We start from the raw sequence: 24,973 nt of genomic DNA, 5'->3' as shown, positions 1-24,973 counted from the left end.
TCCTCATTGTCAAATTAATAAAAATGTATTTTACAACCAAGATATTATATTTTTCTCATCCTGAAAAAAATGACTTATATGTCATTTGTTGTTTTTATGCCAATGTCTTCGATTGATACGGTTATAAACCAGTGCAGTAAATATAATATTGTCTTAGAAGTGTAATTATTGATATAAATCTGTAATACTTTACCCCAGTATTATTTATATTCTTATTTTGTATGTATATAATTATATTACATATTTATACGATAAAGTTGGGAGAGGAAAGTAACCCCCTTCAAGGCACTACTTCACCCCAATATATACCTATTTTGTTTTTCAAATAAAGTGTGATGTCATTAAATGTTTTATGCCATAAGACAATTAGTTTACATATTATGCTTTAATCGAATTAAATAATACTTAATGAAACATTAAAAAAGCCTTTAGTTATTTTGTATAACAATGAAATAGGAAACATTGGCGAAAAGTGAGAAAATTAGCCCTAGTTAATTAGTGCCTACATAAAAAATAGAATGTGATCAATGTATGTCATGTATATGGCCAATATATTATATATCCTGATGACACCAAATACGAAGGCATTCGGGAGGCCAACAGCCATTCCAGATCGCCCACCCTCCGCCCCACCTTAAGGTTTAAAGTTCAAAAGACAATGTACATAGAATTACAAGCAGGCTTCAAAAGGAGGAAGCTGTTTATTTTACTGACGATCGACAGACCAGACCTGTTCCCCACTCAGCAGCTCGAAGCTTTTCATCGTCAAAAACCAAAAAAATCACCAAGTACCACCTCGTTAGTTTTATATAAGTACCTACGTAATTAATTTCATAATCATCATAGTATTTTTTGTATTGCCTATGTTAGCTGGACACCACACTGCGCTTCAAGAATACATGTCACTTGCGAGTCTTCTTGCATCATTCCAAGTTATACAGACATCCCGTAGGTCTTCCTGTACACTCATTAGATAAGTAGTATTTAGCGGCCTTCCACGAAGCCGAAATCCATTTAGCTTGAAGAACAGGCAAGCCAGGTTGAAGTTTTCGCTTGGTATCCGCAATACATGGCTGAGTAGAATCTAACGGCGACTTTTCAGGCTCGGTTCGTTCTCTTATCTCCTCATTACTCATACCACCGCAAACCTAATATCCGTCGCAAGCATTCCAGTAAAACTCCCTCCACCCTTCTCTGTCCCTAGTTGTTTGCTGCCACGTGCATCTACCGAACTTTATGGGTTCGTCTATCCAGAGGGTTGTTGGATGTCCCTTTGAGCGTTTAGTGCTCCGCTCGTAGGGTATCACTTTGGGACGGCATTTGTTCAGCGGTTGTCAACACAATTAAGAGACTTGTTCAGCGACCTCTATGATATCGCGTAGTCTTGTCTGTTTATTTATCAATTGGTTTTTTGTGAACATTAAACGTTGTGCCTAACATGGACCTTTCCATGCCACGTCGACTGGTCACACCGACTTATCTTTGGACGAGCTATGTTCACGAGTCGTGTTGACATATTTGGCGCCGTTTGAATTTCTCGAAAAACTGACTTAAACGGTTCGGACAGCACCCTCGACCTCTTTATTCTTCTACCTTTGGCCATACCAGACGTCTTGTGATGGTGGTCTCTAAGATGGACGTTTCTTGACGAATCTCTGGCGCTGATGGCAGGAGCCACCGAGCACACTTGTATACGTCCGGTTTTGTATTTCTTTTTATTGTAATATTAGTTCCATAAAGTTTGTAGAAATATTATTTAACTATCAGTCATCGTTCGTTCTGTTGTGTACACTAATAAGGCATCACACCTATCAAATTTACAATACTATCTGTTTATTGAATCATACAAACCTTAAGCTTTTAAATAAACAATATAATATAAAATACTCACATACCTATTTGACTGTATCAAATTAGAAACGTTCAAAAAGTCTCACAACATTTAGTTCTTTATCTAAAAACGATAAATTAATCGAGATAACGTTTGAAACCAATGCACACGTGTCCAGTAATAAAAGATGAAATATGTGTTTTGTCATGTGAACAATATCTTATAGTCAAAGTAAAACAATCTCTTATCACTGTTGAGTTGAACACGTGCGCATTCTTGTATTACTTTCACCCTCTTTTAAACTTTGACCTGAGCCAAGAAATGCATATAAATGTTTGTTATCAATGTTATTTTTATTACGAGCTTGTGCTAAGCAATATAGGATTTACACCTGCAGTTAAATCGGACTTTGGCCCAAGCCAAAGAAACCATTAAACTTTATCAATGTTATTTCTCGTTGATGTAAGCAGATGCCATAATGAACACCTGCAGATGAAATGGATTTTGACCAAAGTCAAAGAACCCATTAAAGTAAATGGTATAAAATACCAAGTCATGTTGCTCCCCTTCGTCTTTTGTCTTCAAACCATTGTACAGTACGTAAGCTCTGTGCGTTAAACATTTTGTACTAAAATTACGACTGAAATAAATAGTATCGTTTTACTTTACGTAAAACTCTATTACTTCCCCGTGTTCATAATCAATTATCAACGCCCACCGCTCCATCATCCTAGAAGGTAACTCTCCTGACAAACGAAAACAAGACTTCGAAGATATACGGTCTATAAACGTACAACTGTGAAGAATTACATCAAGGCGTTTCACAGTGTCCCAATTCTGGTAAGAAACTTTAGGAAGGTTAACACCATCAAACTATACAGGATACCTGCCAGCCGAAATCACCTGTTTCCTTAAAGCACTCACCACTAGGATATAACAGTTCGATAAATTAGGCATGTATTATATTAACTTATTTCTAAGATTACTTATTTCTAAATCGTATGTAGATGCAATTTTCATATTATACACTTGTTAAAATTCAATCGTCTCTTTCTTCTTAAATCTTAAAATTCTTCTATCAAGCGGGTTGTTGGACTTCTCTGTGGGCGTTTAGTGCTCCCCTCCTTGGGCACCACAGTAGAACAGCATTTGTTTAGCGGTTGTCCACTCGATAAGAGACATATTCAGACCATTGCCATTTCATCTGCTTAGCGACCTTTATGTTATCGCGTACTCCTGTTTGCTTATTTAACAATTGGTTTTTTGTGAACTTTAACCGTTGTGCCTAACATGCACCTTCCCATATCACGTTGCGCAATTCTAAACTATGTATTTTTATACATTAAGATTAAATTACATATATACATTAAGTTTATGTTTCAGGTATATACGTGGGCGTTAGTGGCACATATAGGTTGAACACTTTACGCTTAGGGTACAATAGGTCACTTTTGAAAATAGTATCCAAGAATGCGAAAAGTATAAGCAGTATATTATTGCAATTAAAAGGTTATTCACCAACATGTCTCATTTTATGTTTTTTAAAACTATTAAGTTGCGTGCATCTATATGAACACACATTGCAATTATAAGGTTTTTCATCAGTGTGTCTCATTTTATGTAATTTAAAAGAACTAGGTCGCGAGCTTCTATATGGACATTCTTTGCATTTATAAGGTTTTTCACCAGTGTGTGTCATTTTATGTCTTTTAAGAGTACTTGTCTGCGCGCATATATATGAACACACATTGCATTTATAGGGTTTTTCACCAGTATGTGTCCTTTTGTGTGACTTAAGACTACAACGTTGAGAGAATCTACGTGAACATACATTGCATCTATAAGGTTTTTCACCAGAATGTGTCATTATATGTTGGTTTAAATCTTTAAGTTGCGAGCATCTCTGTGGACACAAATTGCATTTATAAGGTTTTTCACCAGTATGAGTCATTTTATGTTTTCTAACACTACTAAGATGCAAAGATCTAAACGAGCACATAGTGCATTTATAAGGTTTTTCACCGGTATGTGTCATTATATGTGCTTTGAGACGTCTTAGAGTCAAGCATCTACATAAACACACATTGCATTTATAAGGTGTTTTACCAGTCTTTGTCATTATATGTGCTTTGAGATGACTAAATTGCGAAAATACACTGTCTTGACTTTGATCAACTATCATTTCTGCGTGAACCATCATAATATGACTTTTTAGAGAACTTCTGCCAGTAAAAACTGCGTTGCAAATACTGCAAATCAAATTACGTGAAAAATGTATTACTCTTCTCAGAATTAGTCGAAGTTCCTTCGGAGTATTTAGTTCTGACATTTCTTTTTTAAGGTTCTGTTCATCTATCGTCACTTCTGAATATTGTATTGTTCTCACTTGGATTCCAACAGGTGAAGATTGATGACTCTTATCTGTAACGTGGTGCCTCGTAAAAAATCCTTCGGTAGAAACCTAGAAAAACCATTTCAGCATCTTTAGACGTTAATAAATAACGAAGTGAAAAGATGACGAAAAAAATGATAAAAGTACCTATCTAGGTATTAAATACATACAAAATATATTATGTTACGGAATGATCTATTAGTAGGTAAAAAATTCACTTACAAATAAAATTCAAAAGCAAATGCATGCAATGATAGAATTGTGGGAAAATTCTTGGTACATAATATATAATTATGTGGTAAACTATTATAGTTCCGAATGGAAAACTACTAAGTGGGTAAAGTAATTGACTGATGTGAATAAGATAGGTTTGTAACTGTGCGGTGTTTATTTCTAATATTTCTTGATAAATTAATTTATGATCAAATGAATTATGTAGGTTCAGTGAAGCAGCATTTTTGAGAACGATTAGATTGTGACTTTCATGTAGTAACTAACTAAAATCTGTCTCAATGTGCGTTGGAGAGTGTACATAGTGCCTGCCATACTAAAACACCAAACTAATGTCACAAAAACTTAAATTGATTAGAATTTATATTCAAATTTTATCAAGCAACCTCGATCAATAGTATAAACAATATTAAAATATAATATATAATAGTTCAGAATTTCACATGATTAAATAAAATACTAACTACGCGTTACTACTCCATATTGGAGAAAATGTGGAATGTGGAACCACATTTAATCTTAAAAATGAAATACACATTATAGACGAAACATAGTGTGTGTTGCAACTTGAATGAGCGTCAGTGCATAAGCCGAGAGCAGTTGTCAGAAAGAAGGATAAGCTTATAATGACGTATTCTTGACACGTGGTTAACTTTATCCCATATTCTTCTACATCCAAGATAGGTTGCCTGTTATTCCAAACCCGTTAGGTATTTCAGTTCCCATTAATTCTATGTTCCCTGGTCAATAGGCTGTAAAATTGTCACTTAATGCTGTTTAAATGTGATACGGTGACATAGGAAGTCAGTGAAGAGGCTATAATTAATTGTCTAGAAGGCCCCTGTGACAACTGTCAAAAAACATATCTAACTAAACCACGTAAAAGGCAAGAGATGGATAATCATTTTTTTCAGCATTAAGTTGATTATGATGGAGGGTATAAATATGAATGACAGTGAAATGGTGACTTAGGAAAATGAAGTAACAGGTATTTACAATATATACATATTGGTTGGGCGAATTATGGTGAATCTATCTTTCCCTATACTTCTTTCAGACCTTAAATCCTCTGTTATTGTCACAGATACAGGCGACAAGTAGTTACGAGTCAGTGTCGACCGTGATTGAATAACATTCAGTTACTTCAAGACTTCGAGCGCGTGTAGCTCATTCCAGTTATACCATCGTTTAACGAATACAGACTGATTCAAAAAGTTAAATGCTTACCACGAGTGTGTCCGTACGAAGCCATAATTCTATCCGAGTCTCCGTGCAAACATTGTTAATCAAACCATATCTTGCCATGTTGTCTCCTTATTTATCATTTATTATAATTCATCAAAAGTGTACCATGCGAGTGCCTACTATGAAATGAGGGCATGCACCAAGGACCAGCTTTAGCCAGATCGCAGAACATCATTAAAGGTTAGTGCTTGGCGTCCTACGTGTAACCCCTTCCCCCCAGCATCCACACCCACCATCACAATCATTCCACTAATTAATTACAGTCCACTATGAAAAACGCAACCATTTATATTTCATACAATTCCGAAGTGTTTAAATTAACAAATTAATATAAAGTAAGTAAAGGTGGCAATAAAACAATGGCAATGGAACATACCTGTGAATCGTCATTGAACATTGACGAATCCAAGCGTTCACCAAACTCTTGGAAGGCTTGTGCTCGTAGAAGAGCCACTTCATTATAAGTCAGAGATACGTCATGCATACACTTGTGGTAGGTCAGAATTTTTTTTGAAGAGAAAAATGCACAACACAGGTTGCATACAAAATTATTGAGATAAAAGAAATTTCTTGTCAATTTTAAACATATTTCTTTATCGGGAGGATTCACTACTTCCTGCTTAATGTCATGTTCGTGTATTGTAATTGCATCGTACGGCATTGCGGCTTGTATCTTAGGAATTTCGTGTGCTCTGGGCTGAAAAAAATGAAGAGAATGTTCCTTGAATTATTTTATTATGAATATTGTCATAAATATTGTAAATTTTAATAATAACACATCCTACTGACGAGCCTACCTATCTTGATGATCTACTTAGCTTTCCTAATAGCCCATTGCTATATCCTATAATATAATGGTTTATAATATTAATACTTTCGACCGAAGGTACTTGATGGAATTTTAATTTAAATTCTAATGGATTCAAGCTCTGTACTATTCCATTTAAGTCGTTTTTTGCGACCCGGGTTTCGCCTTTCGGCATCTTCAGGCGTCGTGTACACTCACCAAAGGCAAACACACACTGACAACGAACACCCTTAACTCTACCTTATATAGTAAAACAATACAATAAAGTAGGTAAAAACTCCATTACCTACCTATTTAGTCAGAAATTACAACAAAAAATACAATAAACAAATTATGAATAGCTGAAGTGTCAGTAAAAAACCCAATTAGTAAAAACCCTATCTTATTAATAACAATACACTGGACAGCATATTATTATAATAAATCGTCAAACCTAATAATAGATCAAAATTCTTTATAACAATAAAAAATACTACACTCAAGAGGTGTAAATCGTCAATTCTAAGAAAAATAGTTAATCGAGTTAACTAATAAGATGTCTATAATAATACTACTTACAAGGTACCTACTTTTATAACATTATTTTTTAACAAAAACAATATTATACATATAAACTCGCTTAATATAATATAATATATAACTCACCTAATATAATATATATATATATATTATACAATTATGCATACCTAAATCCTCATCCCTAGACTCTCATACAGATATATATAATCTCATACAAACATATATAAATTGTGTGTCAATACAATTGACCATAATATAGTCTCATATGTAAAACATCATATTATAGGATATAACAAAGGGCTACTAGGAAAGCTGAGTTGATCGTTCAATATAGGTAAGCTCTGCAACTGTGCTCTATTTATTTCTAATATTTCTTGGTAGAATAATTTATAATCACCCGTATGACTGTGAAGTAGTTTTGCACCCTTTTCAATGTCAAACGTGTGTTTTTCATTTCATGAAATATTATATTCCCAGGCTGTGAAAAATAGTCTTGTGAAAAGTGGCTTAAGGCGCCCCCCTCTCCCCTACGGAATGTCGCATGGATAACAACTTAGGGGTAGGTACATCCAGTGTGCGTGGAATTCAGAATGGCCCGAATCATGGCAGTATAAAACCATAGCAAACACAATGTTTACGTAGGTAAATACTAAAACATTCAACATTGTCAAGTTGTTCGTTTTGTTTTTGTTAATAAAACATCGGCTTTCATTTATTCACTTTGAAGAATCGAAACGAATGGTTGTTCAATGGGATATACAACGGTTGAATTTGAGCTGTTTTATATTATCTGAGCACTTGACCAAATGGCGTTGAATACAACTTATTTTATCAGTCCTCCAATGCTATTCGAATACTTTGCCCAGTAGGTACATATTTTTAAAGTAACTATTTCAGCAATAGGTATGTTTTACGAATAGTACCTATACTTAATTGGTATTGATATTGTATTGCTCTTAATTGCAGAAAAGACAAGAAAAATCTAAAAAATATTAAGTAGGTACATATGCAAATTGTTTAATTAAATATATTGTACCTAATGGTGACAGCAAACAATATCAAAATATTCGAATGTTTTACAGTTCATTCCGTCACTATAATCATTCCACCCCTTCACACGACCAGTATTAATTAAAATAAAAGTAGGTACTTACCCGATTCACTTGTTCCGAATAAGAACAACCCTGTTGCGGACCTTCATAAATGTCTTCAATAAACTCAGTCTTGATGTCAGTTAGCTGAGTATCTGTCGTCAATGATATTATTGTTGGGTCTGAAACAATATTCTGAAAAACAAAACATTATGTTATAAAATCAAGAATATTTTGAAGAAGAGCGACAATACGTGTGAATCTCCACCACACACTTGAGGGGTCTCAGCTCTTACACTCTGCAATGAGGACATGTGGGTCTATTCAATATTTATCGCCCGCTAGAGTGATAAAGTGATAAATATTATCAAACTTAGGTAGGTAGATATTCCACAATTACAACCAACGTATTGTAACTGTACAATAAATGATAATACTTTGATACAAACCTACCCTAAGTTTCATAATATTTATTTTTTATCTGTCGATAAGTATAGAATAGACCCAATGGTGTGTATATCGTTATCTAACGCCAAACTTTAATAAGCACGAGTATTTTAAAATATAGTGACAACAAGCATATTTCAAACAATACTAATCTACGATAATGCTTGAATAATTGTCAACGTCAATTCATACCTTTTATAAATTAATTTAAAATAAAACAAAATAATATTATGAATATAGGTAATTTTGGAGATGTCATAATGACACCTCTAAGTGGAGCAGACTGGTCCATACTCAATCATGTCGACCAATTCAATTGCTATATTGAATTAAACTCTAAAATAAGAATCCGTGATGTTAATTCAAAGCAAACGTACCAACGTTACCTTATCTAAATAAATCGGTTTAACTATCGCTGGCGTCTCATTTACAGTTATTATACCTAATCGTTGAAAGTGTTAAATAGTTTCATTCTACGGCTAGGTATTGATAAATTCCTAATTCGATTTCTAAAATAACCACATAAGTAATTCTTTCGGAAATAATATACTGTATTCCTGTTTACATAAATATATAGTTGGCGTTATCAGTTGTCGATTCACTGGAGAATGTTTATCATCAGAGAGAATAAAATAACCTTTGAAAAACTAACCTCGGCAGCGTGGCAGGGATCATCAGCATATTCTTGTTTGATGTAAGTATTTGACTCTGGATTATTTCCCTGTAAGGAGACTTTGAACCAATGTTGTTCATCTGCATCAGGTTCGAAGTCACCTGCTTCACGTTTAACGTCCATTTTATGATTTGAAAGCGTTCGTTTTCAAAGATTATCGAGTCACCAATGAAGTGTAAGCGATATTGACACCGGTATTTGACTTCCGTGATAGTAGGCAAGGATTTTTTGTGCCATAGACAAAGGATAACACTTTATAGTATTGCCACATTATATTATGTATTATTTTGATATGTTGCTTTTATAGTAAACTAAATAATATAATACCGATTATGCATCCTATCAATTATATTTTTATAAAGTTTAAAAATTATGGTACATCTGATGTCTGGTCAAATGTCAGGTAAGTATATAAAACGAAACCAAAGGCAATCTACAAATCGCTTATGGCTCAAATAGACCCTATGACGATTTTCATATATATGACGAAAAACCCGTTTCTTATATTGGCATCCTGTGTCACAGAGTGTAAATACGATGTCATAGACTGTCATATATATAATATCAATCGATCTATGACAGCCTTCAATGTCATAGTTTTTCGGCTCAGTGTAAACACCTCGGTAATTTTGTGTGATACTCGTTCCTTGCTGTGACGTCTGTGTCAAACGTGTTATCACATATTATTGTTTATGGGTCATAAATCGTGCGGGAAGTGTTTTTTTCTGTCTTTTATTTCGAACGTCATCTTGAAAGTAGACACAGGTACACGGTAATAATTATTGTAATATAAACAATACCTAATGAAATGGATATAACTGATAAAATGAAATCGCAAAATCGTGGTTCAAATTCGTTTCCAATAGGACACGCGGACATGGTGGCAACCGAGGCCAATTTTGCGGCCTTTACTAAATTCGCCAGAGCGTACGAGGGGTGGGACACTCTCGACTCTTCAAATTAAAGTCACTTTGATAGTTGCCATATAAATTAACATCATGCATTCGCACTTCGGTGCAAGGTTGCATCACCAGTCCCGTGCGGCTCTGCTCGGGACAAAATGAGGGCTTAAATTCTTTGTACTGGCACACGTAAGGGTTATGTTAGCCGGCCGCGTATGACGTGGCTGCATATACATAACGGGAGCGGAGGTGGGAGTTTTACACACCAGGCCGTCATAGTTGCTAGCGGCGAGCTCGTTGTTTAGTACCTACTTACCTGAACAGTAATTGAAAATCCTAAAAGCATTGTTATAATCTAAGTTTCTAGTATTTCCACTTACCAATCGAAAACCTCACGTACGGGGATTTTTGAGGTATCAAAATTTCCGTCCTCAAAAACTCTAACATATGCGTTAACCCCACGTGACGTAGGTCCCGTCATGGCCGAGCGGCACGAGTCACAAGTTCGTACCTTTAACAGGGCTGCCCGTGCGATTTCGGCTGATTTAATTGATATTAAATCACTTTTAATCGATGTCTCGAATTATTCTAGGATTCAGATTATTTTAATATTACGTTAAGCTTATCATTATGATTTTATACATTAACGCCCGTCTACATTCTACACACTGATAATACCTAATCATTGCAATTACATTGGACATTATTTCATAGTACCTACATCTCATCATATTTAATTTCATTTCATTACATCATTATCATTATTCGAAGTCCAATTCATGATTATCCTATGCTTATTGATTTAACATCAAAAAACCTATCGCTATTATAGAAATACCTATTATTAACATCTTATTTAATCGAATTTAATTACTGAGTTATATGTTTATTTGTCATACTAGAATCTACCTAATTTTGATTATTATTACGTAACCTCTATATTTATTCTTACCAACATTCTTCTTGGTCCTTATGACCGACTTACATCATCCACAGTTCACCCTGAGAAGTGGTGGGACCTGCCAGAGCAAACTGCGGGACTACTACATACATTTACACATTGCTCTGCTTTGTCGAGGGTCGTAGTCATATAACCGGTGGCACATTGACTACTAGAATCAGACCGAGCGGTTGGGTCGGCACTACTCCTTATGGGAGCATCCCGCAGGGGTCTACGAATTAGGTGCGCGACACTAACTCAACCTAACCACGATTTCCGCGCGGCTTAAGTATTGGCATATAGCGTCGTGGGTCCCAGGATCGAATCCTGGGTCTAGTAAGTATACATAATATGGTTTTTCAATTTTTGCTTGAGTCAGAGAATAGACCTAATAGGTTGAGCAAGTGGCTGACATCCATTTCTCGTAAAAACAAACGCTCTGTGGAGGCATATAATATGATCTTATGATCACTTCAGAAACAAATTATGAAATAAGTAGGTCCGTTTGAAAATATTTTTGTCATGACTTTCTATTTTCTTGCTGGATGAATACAAAAATATTTTTATTCTTTTTTCAACATTCGATAATCTGGAAACATATGCGTCATATTATAGGGTCTCGGTGCACCTGGGGTTACAATTTTTGTGTATGTAAAAAAGTTATATACAATTAAAATTTAAAAAAAAAGTTCATGGAATATATTTATTTTTAAAGAATATTCTCTAATCTTTACAATAGATTATTATATAAGTTTAGAACCAAATAAAAAGTATCACTGTCTGTCTGTCTGGTTCCAACGACTGTTAGCAGAAAAGAACCTTATATTTTTCTCATTGTATCTAGTCTTCTTGCAATTTTTTTAAAAGCATCTTGATGAAAAATTTACAGTGGATTTCAATACATGGCGACTCGTCTTAACCTATGTCTACATCTATTCACTTCATCACCCACATTCACTTCAACTTTTAAATTCAGGTTGACAACCGAGAAGTTTTGTGCATGCGTCAAGGAGAGACATTCATTTGGCTGTCTACATCTGTCCATCAAACCCTTCACTTCGTAGGGTTTAATCTATGGTCAAATCATAGATAACACACGTAAATGTGGAGTATATGTTTTAAATGCACTTTTTACTACACTTGCCTGATTACCTCGCATAAAATTTATCAAACACAATTCACTTGTGTTACTATGATAATGCTCTTTGGAGGATCAAGCTCAGTCCTTGAAATTTATTTTAAACCATTTGACATAAAGTCAAAAGCAGGATACAATTTATTTCAGTATAAAAACCGACATATTCTTTTTCGTTTTTTTACGAAAACGGCAATTATTCTAAACAAGACAGTATAACGAGATAAACCAAAACACAGCATCGATTGCAAATTCACAGGTTTTTGCTTATACCATAAATCAAGAGATTCATCCACATTATAGGAAAATTATTTTATAGTTGAAAAAACGTGAATGTCTCGTTATGTCAAAATGTGACGAAACAAATAGCTGCCTTTTTGCTTAAATTATACAGTAACAGTATGGCAATATATAAATTAAATTAAAATTTCGTACCCTGCGACCTTCTTCCTCAGTCGTGTATGGATGAGAGATTCATCTAAACGTTGACAGTCCACGGCATGGTCATTATCTTGACAGCGTCACTGGCTTTAAAGATATGGTTAATTGTCGCAATACAGAAAATTTAATGTCTCATATGAATATCGGTTGTGTCACCCCGTTCAGCAGCAGGGCCGAAGCCTTTTGTATCGTACGATAGAGAGTTTTGTGTGATCTAATCTATCACACTAGTTTGATAATATTTCGACTGCACATTGTTCTGAAATCTCTAGTCTTGTAAAAACTAAGGAATATGTATGTGTCCTCATGGCAGGTGAATTTTCATTGTTTCATTGTTTATGGCCGATGTTGCGTCACCGCTTTGAAATACGTTGACTTCAAACATTTTAAAATGTTATGAGAATAATATGCGGCACATTTTGCATTGGAGATGTCAGTGCAATGATTATATTAAAACTTGTTGATTGAGCAAATACAACGGTGTCACTTTTATATAGATTACTCTAAGACATGATTTATAGTATACCAAAAAAACTTAGTGATTTTTTTCGCGACTGTGAATCTTATTGTGTCTAATTAAAGAAGTTCTCCATATACATTTGAAATCACATAAGTTGCACTGAAAAGGTGCTTCACCGCTATGGAGCATTTTGTGCTTCTCCAAAGTACAAGACGATGCACAGCAAAAACCACACTCATTGCACGTAAACGGTTTTTTGCCACAAGGAACTCTATTATGTGACGTTAAGTGAGAACGCCTTTTGCATTTGTAATCGCATGATTTACACTTAAATGGCTTTTCTCCAGTATGGGTCATAACATGTTCAATGAGATGACTGTTTCGGTAGGTTTTAAAATCACATTTATCGCACTTTATGGCTTTTTTGGTATGAATAATGCTGTGTTTCTTCAATTCGCCTACTGTTTTATATCTTAAATCGCAAACATTGCATTTAAAAGGTTTCACGCTAACATGAACCACCATATATATCTTTAAACTACCTTTAGATCGACATTTATAATTACATAAGTTGCATGCATGAGGTTTTTCCCCACTATGAATCAGTTTGTGTATCTTTAATGAAACAGAATTTCTGCATTTATAATCATATATGTTGCATGCGAAAGGCTTTTCCCCACTATGAATCAGTTTATGGTTTTCCAATCTAGCGGAATCTCTGCATTCATAATCACATATTTTGCACATGAATAGTTTTTCTCCACTGTGAATCATGCCATGTTTCTTCATGTTACTGATGTTTATTGTACCATAACCACATATATTGCACAGAAATGGGATTTCACCACTGTGGATCATTATAATATGTTTTTTTAAAACGAGAGCGTTTGACGTATTATATCCGCATTCACTGCACGCAAACAATTTCATCTTGTGATTATTGTTATTTTTGCCAGACAAAGACTCGTCGTGAACCAATTTGTGTTCCTTCAAAATGTCTTCAGAGTCGAAAAAGGCATAGCACACATGACATACACAATTTCTTACGTAGAATGTATTTTTTTCCAACTTCAGACACACTTCCTTTTCGGTAGTCAGAGCTAATAATTCCTTTTTACTATCATTTTCGTGGATTTCAATATCATAATACGGTAGCGAGGGGTCAGTTATAGATTGATCAGATGTTCTGCACGGACTTAGATGTACACTTGTAGAGTTGTTGGGTGTATTTAATGTTTCGTATACATTAGTTTTACTATTTTGATCAAATGTTGTAGTAGTGACATCGCCAACAGGAGAAATTTGCAGGAGAGCACATTTTTGCAAATCCGTTTCCTTTTTAATGTCCTGGTGATGTATGTCAATTTCATCGTAGGGCATTTCGGACTGTATCCCAGAAGTATCAGTTTCTCTGTGCAGATATTGATATGTTTGTTCATGCTTAATGTTTAATTTCTTTGAATGTACATCATTACAATAATAAATTCCATTGGAATCGGTGATTCGTTCCCGGTTTAAAGTAAATTGATTCTTTAGATAATCATGAACAGCTTCAATGCAAACGGAAGAAGTGTGACAAGTTCTATGTACTTCCAAAATGTTTTTGGTTGAAAAGAATCTGTAGCAAAAGTTGCATACGTAATATCTGTCATAAAATAAAATTCTCTTCAATACAAGGCGAGCTTCCTTCCTATTCGATGTATTCAACTCTTGATAGACATCGATTACGTCATGTCTAGAGATAGATCCATTGTCCACAGTTATACGATCATCTCGTTTATATTCCATAATCCGCAATGCATTAGCGTTGTCAAAACGTGATGAAATATGGACGAGATCACTTTCATCAGATGGTATAGTAGGCCATATATTGTAAACCTGGAACGAAAAGAATACAAAAAGAATAAAAATTGAAAAGTATCTAAGCAGGTTTTTCAAAACAATTTTCTCGTTATGAATAGAGCCAACTCCAGATTTTGTTAACTAAAAACCTCACAGTTAAGATAATATACTTTTAAAAATTCTGAAAATAATAAACATGCAATAATTGTATCACTAAAACTTGCGCCGATTGCCACGGTTTTGGTATCCTTATTATTTTTAATGCATAGCTTTAAAACGACTGATTTAATTCTATCCCGTCTTATCGAAAACATGTATTTTCTTTGTTAAATCTAACGCACTGGGAATAAGCATTTTATTTATTTAAAGTCCATAGATTTCCAAACTTATTGGATCTACCGCTTTCATTTCGAAAAAAATCCTGAAAATCTATGTTCATTAAACATTAACCGAACAAACAAAAAGATGTGATGTCAAATTGACGTCTGTTTATCTATATGTGTATATTTCTACTAACGGAACAAGACAACAATTTTAAATAAGATGTCGCGATGCATAGAATATAAAATTATTTAAGTTAGTAAGGGAATATAGTACGAAAACAAACTCAATACAAAACCTATTTTATAATACCTAATACAGTTTAGGATTACATTATCTAGATAGGTTGATAAAAATAAGACTATTGTTTACCTTGTTTGCATTCCGAATTAGAGCAAAAGGCTTGAGAGTTTTCATAATTGAATGGGTGTTTTGTGTCTTTAAGACACTCATCTTCTAAGTCAACTCGTTCAAAATCAATCTCGGTTTTATATTGATATGCTCCGATTCAGGCATCTGAAAAACAAAACATATTTTAAGAATGTTATGGCATTTTTAATAACGTCATAGATAAGACACATTGTAACAGAAGCCCGATGATCCTTTCTTCCCATTGTCTATTTTCATATTGGTTCAATTCTGCTCCCGCTGCATCAAAGCTGATTGAACAGTTGAAAATGATCAAAGATCGCTTCATCCTTTGACACTTTACCTGTCATCTGATAATTCTAAATGTAGCCAAGTCAGCGTAATTCTTTATGGCGTAGTGTCAAATAAATTACACTTTACAAAACCATTCTAACTATCAAAATTTCGCATTGGTGACAAACCAGTTCGTGTGAATTAAATGCTTGTGTACCCTATTACCTTTAGTTCTACAAGATTTCATGGTCCACAACTCTAAAAATTAAGATTAATAGATAAGTTTCTAAAAAAACTAACCTCAAAAGTACTACTGGCGGTTTGAGCATTCTCATGCACTATATAAGAAGATTCGTCAGGGTTGTTAGAATGAAATATTGGTGCACTCAACAAACGCTGTCCTTTTGAATCCGACTCGAAGTCACCCGGTTCGTGTTTCACTTCCATTTTACTTGACACTAATGCATAAACGTGCGTCACCACGCTGTGTTGTACCATAGACAATAATATATTTATGGGTAGTATTGCCACTTGTAATAACGAGACAACTATTTCTTTTAAATAGGTAGTAATAATATTATTATCATTTAATTTTATTTATTTTAGTCAGCAGGGTCAGTAACTATGAAAAATAACCGTCTCCAACTAACATAATATTGTGAAAACAATGTTAAATTATTGGGCACCTTACTAACATCTTAGATGAAATTAAAAATGTCGTATTTAGCTATGAGCATTGCATTTTAATTTTGTTGACAATATTATATTTTTAATTATTAGTGTCCTATGCATGTATACATTCATAATCTTCATCTTCTTATAAATAAAATAGCTGGTAATACCTTATACTGAGAGTCGTTTACCTTTTCAAGATCTAGGTAATGAAACAATAATTATTATTATTAAATCGAACTAGATCATTGCGGACTCAAGTAGAAAGCCGAGACATTCACAACGACTGGTCCTACTTTTCCCGCCTCTCCCGTTGTTGTCTATGGATGACGATGCAAACGATGCCACGCGCATTTTTTAGGTTAGTTTGTTATTACAAATTATTAATAATTGTAGAACATAATGTAGGCGTTGGTTCGTTTTTCTTGTAAGTACGTATATTTCATATCATTTCAAACCAAATAAACGAAGTCGGATGGTTGATTTGTTTTTGACAGATTTTTTACGATGACGTACTGTCCGACAATTAACCAGTTTTGCCAGTAGGACCTAAAATTAATTATTCAATAATAAATTTTGTCTATAAACAGCAACACATTCATTGAATGGTCAACTTTTCATGTAATTCAAACCTGCTAGGTTCGTACCATTGAAATTGAACTGTTGGATTTGGGACCATTTGGCATCATGTCTACGGGGACGCTTTTCTGACGTGTTCTCAGCACTTAAATCCTGATTAAATAACTTATTTTTCTCTAAAACAGCAACACGTTTATTGAAATTCAATGTCAACTTATTATGAAATTATAACATCCTATATTTATTTTCGTCGTCTACGATAACACAAATTTAACAGTGGTTTTCATTTTCATTTTTATTTTAATTAAATTAATAACAGCGTCATACGTCCATTCCACCACGATTTTGCGAATTCATTTATTATCAGTTATATCCAATTCATTACTGTTTATATAACAATTTTATTATTACCGTGTACCTGTGTCTACTGTCAATAAGATGTTCGAAATAAAAGACAGAAAAAAAACTTCCCGCGCGATCTATGCCCTATAAACAATAATATATTATGACAACACGTTTGACATAGACATAATATGACGTTTGACTTAATAATGACATCCATTTTTGTCGAAATCGACCTTTTAATGCAAAATGATTTTTTCTATCTAAATGGACCAGAACCATCCTTTTCTTTAAATTACATTGTAATGAACACAGGATTCATATTATGCTGTAAAAACAACAATTTGTTTTTTGTCCTCTGAACATTTGACATTTGGTCTATTCGACAAACCAATCCTACAGTGACGATACGACGTTTGACATATAATTATGAAAGTCTATGACATTGTATTTACACTCTGTGACACAGGACGCCAAAATAATAAACTGGTTTTTCGTCATATATAATATATTATGATCGATCGTCGTAGAGTCTATTTGAGCCATAAGCGATTTGTAGATTGCCTTTGGCTTCGTTTTAATAATATACTTAGGTAGGTACCTTACATTTGACTAGACATCAGATGTATCATTATGTATCTGTTTGAACTAAACTTTATAATAACATAATTAGTAGGATGCCTAGTGCTCGTCCGTGGTGGTTAGGCGGGCGCGGGGCGGCGGCGGGGCGGGCTACTCAAACGTATGAACACGTCTCGACGTGTCCGTAGACAATGCGCGGGGACGGGTGTTCGCGCGTGTTGTTTTGGCGCGTCTAGCTCAACGCAGGCAAGATCGTACATGCGGCGGGCTCTTCCCATACTGCGCGCATAGAGGTGTCCGCACTGAATGAACGGGCACCGACGCGGGAAACGAGCGAGTTGCGGGTGTCTCAAACCATCATGAGCTTACCGCGTGCGTCTGGTGTATTTATGGTATTATTTTCACAAAGCATAGATAGTGTGAAGTGATGTAAAGTAGGTATACGTTTTATAACGTTGCACTTTTTACTACACTGATACGCCTCTTTGCCTTATTACGTCGTATAAAATTATATCAAATATATATAAAAATTATATATTCACTTGTATTAACATAATATGTAGTACTAAATAAATATATATTATGTAAAAATAATATCTTTAAATTTCAATAATTCTTAACGCACATATAATATTGTATACTTATTTTACTTATAGTTATAAAGGTAGGTACATAAAAAAATGTTTTTTTTTGTCTATAATTATTCAATATTCTTTCTCATTTATCTCTTTATCTAATTTCTCTGTATTTAAATTTTAATATGATTAACTATAATTATTATAATTTATATGGAAACTTTGCTTGTTGCAATATCTTTTTCTAGTCTATTTTATACATATTTGTAGTCTATGTAACTGTTTGTTTTCCTTAATAAAAAAATATAAACATAATAAAAATAAAATATATTAAGTAGGTACATCATTTCCATCATAGAGCCGGGGTGCAAAGCTATGAAGCGTACATTCTACACCTACATTCACACCATATGAACCGAAATGTCTTTTTTAAACTTTAACTTACATATTATCCAATATATAATCAAAATATAAAATCGACCAAGGGTACTTGATGGAATTTGAATTTAAATTCATAAATATAAATTTACCAAATAAACAGGAATTAACTGTATCAGATGACAGTGTATATTCACCATTGGTGGTGTTTGAAGATGCCAAAAGGCGATAGTCGGATCGCAAAAAATTACTCAAAAAGAATAGATAAAAACTTAGATCAATTAGAATATACATAATCAAATATTTTCTCATGTTACTCTTTTTCGAAAAACTTGTCTGGTTGTTCCCGCAGTTTCTTGTATAAGTTATAAAATTCTTCTGCTAAATTAGTGCTTTCCATATTGATTTCATTGGCCCCATATTTTGGTGCAAAGTTTTGCCATTTCAAATAGGAGTTTTCCAGTAAAAACTTTTCTGTGTTTATGGTTTCCTATCCCTGATTTGACGCTGAACACGACTGGACGCGCGCGGGCTACTACGGACACTCTACCCGTGCCCGTCCCCGCGCCTATTCCGCGTCGAAGACGCCCCATGACTACGGCCAAGCGCTAATAGGTATTATAATATTTAGTTCACTATAAATGCAAATCATCAAAATAATACATAATATTATGTGGCAATACTATTCGGTATCTTTTGTTTATGGCGGGAGCAATCATCGAATCATCGTCTACTATCACGGCTGCCAGAATATACCAGTTTGTCAGGATTGCTTACAGTGTTACTCCATAATCTTTGAGAACGAACGCGTTCAAATCGTAAAATGGACGTAAAACGCGAAGGAGGTGACTTCGAGCCTGATGCAAATGAGCAACGTCTGTTCGACGTGTCCTTACATGGAAAAAATCCAGAGTTAAATACTTACATTAAACACGAGTATGATGATTATCCCCGCCACGCTGCCGAGGTTAGTTTTTCAATGGTTATATATTACTTTCTCGGGATAAACATTCTCCAGAGAATCGACAAACAATGGTGCCAAAGATATCATAAAGTATATTATGTCCGAACGAATCATGTACCTAGTCATGTCGGATATCGAATTGGAAATGTTTCAATAACCGAGGAAGAAAACTATTTGACACTTCCACCGATAAAAAAAAAACTATAAATCAGTCGCCAGCGACACTTAAACCAATTGTTTTAGATAAGGAAAGTTGGTACGTTCGTTTTGAATTACCATTGAGTAGGTATTGTTATTTTATAGTAATACAATATACCAATTGAATTAGTCGACGTAATTGAGTATCGACCAGTTTCCACCGCTTTGAGGTCACTTTGAGGTGTCCTTTAGGCGTTATCTGCATAATTATATTTATAATATTATTTTGTTTTATTTTAAATTAAATTATAATACGTATGAATTGACATTGACAATTCAAACATTATTGCAGATTAGTATTGTTTGCAATATGCTTGTTACCTACTTTTATAATATATTAATGAAGTTTGGCGTCAGATAACGACAGAAACACTGCCCACTCAAGTGTGTGGTCGAGCTTCGCACGTATTGTCGGTCTTCTTAAAAATATTCTTGATTTTATAACATAATGTTTTGTTTTTTAGAATATTGTTTCAGACCCAACAATAATAACATCGAAGAATCAGCTAATTGACATAAAGACTGAGCTTATTGAAGACATTTATGAAGATCCGCAACAGGGTAGTTCTTATTCGGAACAAGTGAATCGGGTAAGTTCCTACTTTTATTTTAATAAATACTAATTGTGTGATGGGGTGGAATGATTATAGTGACGGAATGAACTCTAAAACATTCGAATATTTTGATATTGTTAGCTGTCACCAGTAGGTATCATAGAAATAATAAAACAATTTGCATAGGTACCTACTTAAATTTTTTTAGATTTTCCTTGTCTTTTCTGCAATCAAGAGCAATACAATACTTATTAAGTATAGGTATTATTCGTGAAACATACCTATAGTTGAAGTAGGTACTTTAACAAAAGGTACCTACTGGGTAAAGTATTCGGACAGCAGTGGAGGAGTTCTGCGTTCAGCCAACTTGGAGTCGCATGGAGGTCAAGGCTGTATTCTGTGAGGACCAGATGTCGTTTGTTTAACGCGTGCGTGCTACCTGTGCTCCTGCATGGCTGTGAGACATGGCATCTTACTAAGCTTCAAGAGTGTCAGCTTTTGAGCTTTGAGAATCGATGTCTCCGCCGAATCTTAGGAGTACATTGGTACAACCGCGTTACAAACACCCGAGTTCGTGAGCAGACACATCAGCCTTCGGTGATTGAGGTTATCATAAAGATACGCTTAACGTGGCTGGGACGCGTATTCCGGATGCCGCCAAATAGTGCGACACTTCGTACCCTTGTGGCACAGCCTCAAGGGTTCCGTCGCCATGGCCGCCCCTCCCTCACCCTGCAGCGGTGTTACAAGAGCAACCTACGTGCTGCAGGTCTGACATGGCGGGAAGCGCAAGAGTTGGGATGAACCGAGGAAGTGACGTCAACTTGTGCTTGCTCTATGTCCCAATGTTAGGACGTGACCGGGTGGAAGAAAAAGAAGAAGAAGTGGAGGAGTGATAAAATAAGGTGTTGAGAGTTCTACTTACTTTAAATGCATCATTGTCGAAAAATGCACTTTAAACAATTCAACGCCATTTCGTAAAGTGCTCAAATATCATAAAACAGCTCAAATCCAATCGTTGTATATCCCATTGAACTACCAACCGTTCCGTTCAGTGAATAAATGAAAGGTGATGTTTTATTAATAAGAACAATACGAACAACTTGACACTGTTGAATGTTTTAGTAGGTACGTAAACATTGTGTTTGCTATGGTTTTTATCTACCATGGATCGGGCCATTCTAAACCACATGTACGCTGGACATGCCTACCCCTCAGCCGTTACCTTCCCTATCCATGCATTAGCCAGTGCTCTCGCTTCGAGCACACTTCATCATGCAGTGACTACACGTCTGTTATAAATCAATCTCCTACCAGATCTGCCAATTCTCATAGTACGGTGCACCTTTATCTGATAACCGATTAGTTTTATTTAAAATATATTTATTAATTATTGTTTTTTCAGAGGCGTTCAACACACATGTTCAGTATAAAATCGGATACCAACTTTCAGCGAGTTGATATCAAAGTGGATTATGTTGACGACACAATAAACCAAAGCATTCATGAGGAACCAAAACCCGGTTGCTCTTATTCTGAACGGAAACCAGTTTATCAAGTAGGTATCTACACAATATTCTATGAAACTTGAACAATGCATGTACGTAGGTTTGTTTTGACACAAACACTACAGATTCGGGTACGTGATCATAGGGTGTCTTGTTTTCATATGAGATATAGGACATGAAAGTACGTATCAAAAACACAATCAATATACGAATCGTTCCAGTCTTCCAGCCAAAAAAGTTATGTGCAGTAATTTCAAGTAAACACTTGAATCACTTGACCAGTTTTAGCATCAGAAACAAAAACACATCTTTTTTCATCCGTACTAGATTCGAAAAACAAAGATTTTATGGCCTCATTTTGAATCGTAAAATAGTTCATTGATTTGTTTTTACTCCCCCATAACAGAGTACCAAACGTGGAGTAAAAGGTGCAGTTGTTATCTTTCAATTTAATATTTAAATTGGCTATTTTATCAACCACAAATCAGTAGTTTCATCATACAGACCAATTTATTTACATTGTCATTCCGTATTTCTGCTGAAGCAAATTTTATTTACGAATCGTTAATACATCAGCGATTAAGGTAAGCATATGTAATTCTTCTTCTTTTTTCACCTTCTCACGACCCAGTATTGGGGCGCCACTTCCTTCGGTCCATCGCCAACTCTCGCGCTTCCAGACTTGTAGCACGTATATCGCTTTAGTGTGCAGGGTAAGGCAGGGCTGGCCACGGCGACAGAACTCTTGAGACTGTGCCACAAGGGTACGTGAGGTCGCGCTCTCTGGTGACATCCGGAACACATTTCCTAGCCACATAAGCCGTTTTTCGCGATTACCTCAATCACTGAAGGCTGCTGTGTCTGCTCAATAAGACATTGTAAAATTAATATCACTTAATATTTTCTAAAGAATTTTTATATGTATGTTTGTCATTTTCGTAAGATTTTAAGAAAAAAATGGTAAAATAGTATTAGATTTTCGGAACTATTTACATCTCCAAATAGTCTGAATAATCGAGCCTCTACTGCATTATGATTTACGATAACTTTATTTGTGGGGAATTGCAAGATGCCGAACGCATCCTATTGAAGTGGCCCATATGTCAGTTAAAGGGTAAGAGTTTCCAACCAATAAGACCGGTCAACCATTGTTACTTGGTATCTGCAATCGAGAATGTTTTTTCTCGTCGTGAATTGGCTGTAATAATAATCAAACACTCTAGTTAGAGCTCGTTAACCGAGCTCAGGTAAATTGCGCCTGTGATATTCAACGCAACATTGAAGGTAGCTTAACGTTCGTTACGCCATGGTATACGACTCTATAAGAGGTGGCAGAGAGAAAAACGTGTTAGTGAAATCTCGCATGCGTATATTAATTGTTAAATTATTTGTCCACGATCGTCACATAACAAATACACGATAGAACCGACAAGGTTCACTTCCATCTCACATCACAAGTCGTTCAGCGAATATATTTTACTTCATGGTCAAAATGCCCTCACTGGATTCGCTTAAGGCAGATTATATTATATTGTCTTAAGTATAGACTGTATGATTTTGTATTTAAGTATAAAGTTTATTAATTTTTTTAGATCTCTTCAAAATACGTTAGCAATGTAAAATCGGAAAAATATTTCGAGCGGATTGACTCAGACAATGAGATTGTTCAAGCGAATGTTCGCCAAAGCAATTATGAGCAATCTAGTTGCTGTTATTCTAAATGCAACCCAGGAAATCAGGTATTATAACAATCTATTCATTTAAAATAATCCACATACGATTTTAACGGTGTTAACTCTGAAAAAACAGGTCGATATCCGAATGGGAATGGCTGGAGAAACAATTTACTCGATGCTGAATGTCTTGGGATCATCATATCAAATGCTGCCTATTGGATGCTTGCATTCTGACGGTGCTGCTTTACGGAAACGAATCATGGCACCTTACGAATGCTCAGAGCAACCATATACTGAGCTTTGAAAACAGATTTTTGCGACGGATACTGGATGTGCGGTGGTATAAATTTAGGAGAAACGAGGAGATAAGAGAACGTACCATGCAGCCTCTCATCACAACTAGAGTGAAAAAGCGATGTTGGACCTTGTTCGGCTACGTGCTGCGGATGCTAGATGAGAACCGCCACCGGATTGCCTGTTTTTCAAGCCGACCAGATTCCGGCGTCCTATACTTATAGTATCTATAGAGTATACGGTGGAGCTACGGAAAGTTGGTTTGCCCTGGAACGAAGCAAGAAGACAAGCAAGCGACAGGGATTCTTTGCGGCCCCGCGTGTTATCCATTTGCTCCAATTAAGGGGCGGATATGGCCGAAGAAGAAGAAGAATAAGCTACTGAATTAAATTTACTTGTGCGAAAAAAACTGACCATTTCAATCGATTTTAACTAAAAACAACCTAGAAGAACTCACTTACCTTATTCAACACACTGTGAGTGCCAATTTAATAGTTTACCATTTCTCTGATGCTCCAAACATGCGGTCATTATATAAATTTTCTCAACCGCCATGAATCTAATTCATAAAGGTCAGTTTCCAAATAGGAATGCAAAATTTTGTCAATGACTTGGCTTAAGTGATATTATTAAATAATTTTTAATTGGCAGATGATGCAGTGTATATCTAAAGAGGTACATAAGACTATTAAATTTTACTGATTTTCAATTTAGTTGCTTTTAACTGAAAG

General features: G+C 35.0%; 2 protein-coding genes across 4 annotated transcripts in view; one reads left to right on the top strand and one right to left on the bottom strand.

The window, feature by feature from the left end:
* Positions 1–24,973, bottom strand: part of LOC147076097 (uncharacterized) — an 833,775-nt gene that overhangs the window by 302,267 nt on the left and 506,535 nt on the right. The gene's annotated exons all lie outside the window — the stretch shown is intronic.
* On the top strand, positions 19,810–24,351 carry LOC147076113 (uncharacterized). The gene is made up of 5 exons (XM_085941573.1): positions 19,810–20,015; positions 20,675–20,800; positions 22,170–22,322; positions 23,865–24,011; positions 24,301–24,351. The coding sequence occupies exons 1-5, from the start codon at positions 19,872–19,874 to the stop codon at positions 24,349–24,351; spliced, it is 621 nt and encodes a 206-aa protein (XP_085797699.1). The 5' UTR covers positions 19,810–19,871.

The sequence above is a fragment of the Rhyacophila brunnea genome, unplaced genomic scaffold (genome assembly GCF_057557595.1).
Source record: "Rhyacophila brunnea isolate RB1 unplaced genomic scaffold, BYU_Rbru_1.0 scaffold_13, whole genome shotgun sequence".
Taxonomy (NCBI): domain Eukaryota; kingdom Metazoa; phylum Arthropoda; class Insecta; order Trichoptera; family Rhyacophilidae; genus Rhyacophila; species Rhyacophila brunnea.
The sequence above is the reverse complement of the archived record's forward strand: the minus strand, read 5'-3'. Positions and strand labels throughout refer to the sequence as shown.

Coding starts and splice junctions, on each gene's coding strand:
- LOC147076113 (XM_085941573.1), top strand. CDS start 19,872: ATGGACGTAAAACGCGAAGGAGGTGACTTCGAGCCTGATGCAAATGAG. Junction 20,016..20,674: donor ATCCCCGCCACGCTGCCGAG/GTTAGTTTTTCA, acceptor TTTGTTTTTTAG/AATATTGTTTCAGACCCAAC. Junction 24,012..24,300: donor AATGCAACCCAGGAAATCAG/GTATTATAACAA, acceptor GTATAAATTTAG/GAGAAACGAGGAGATAAGAG.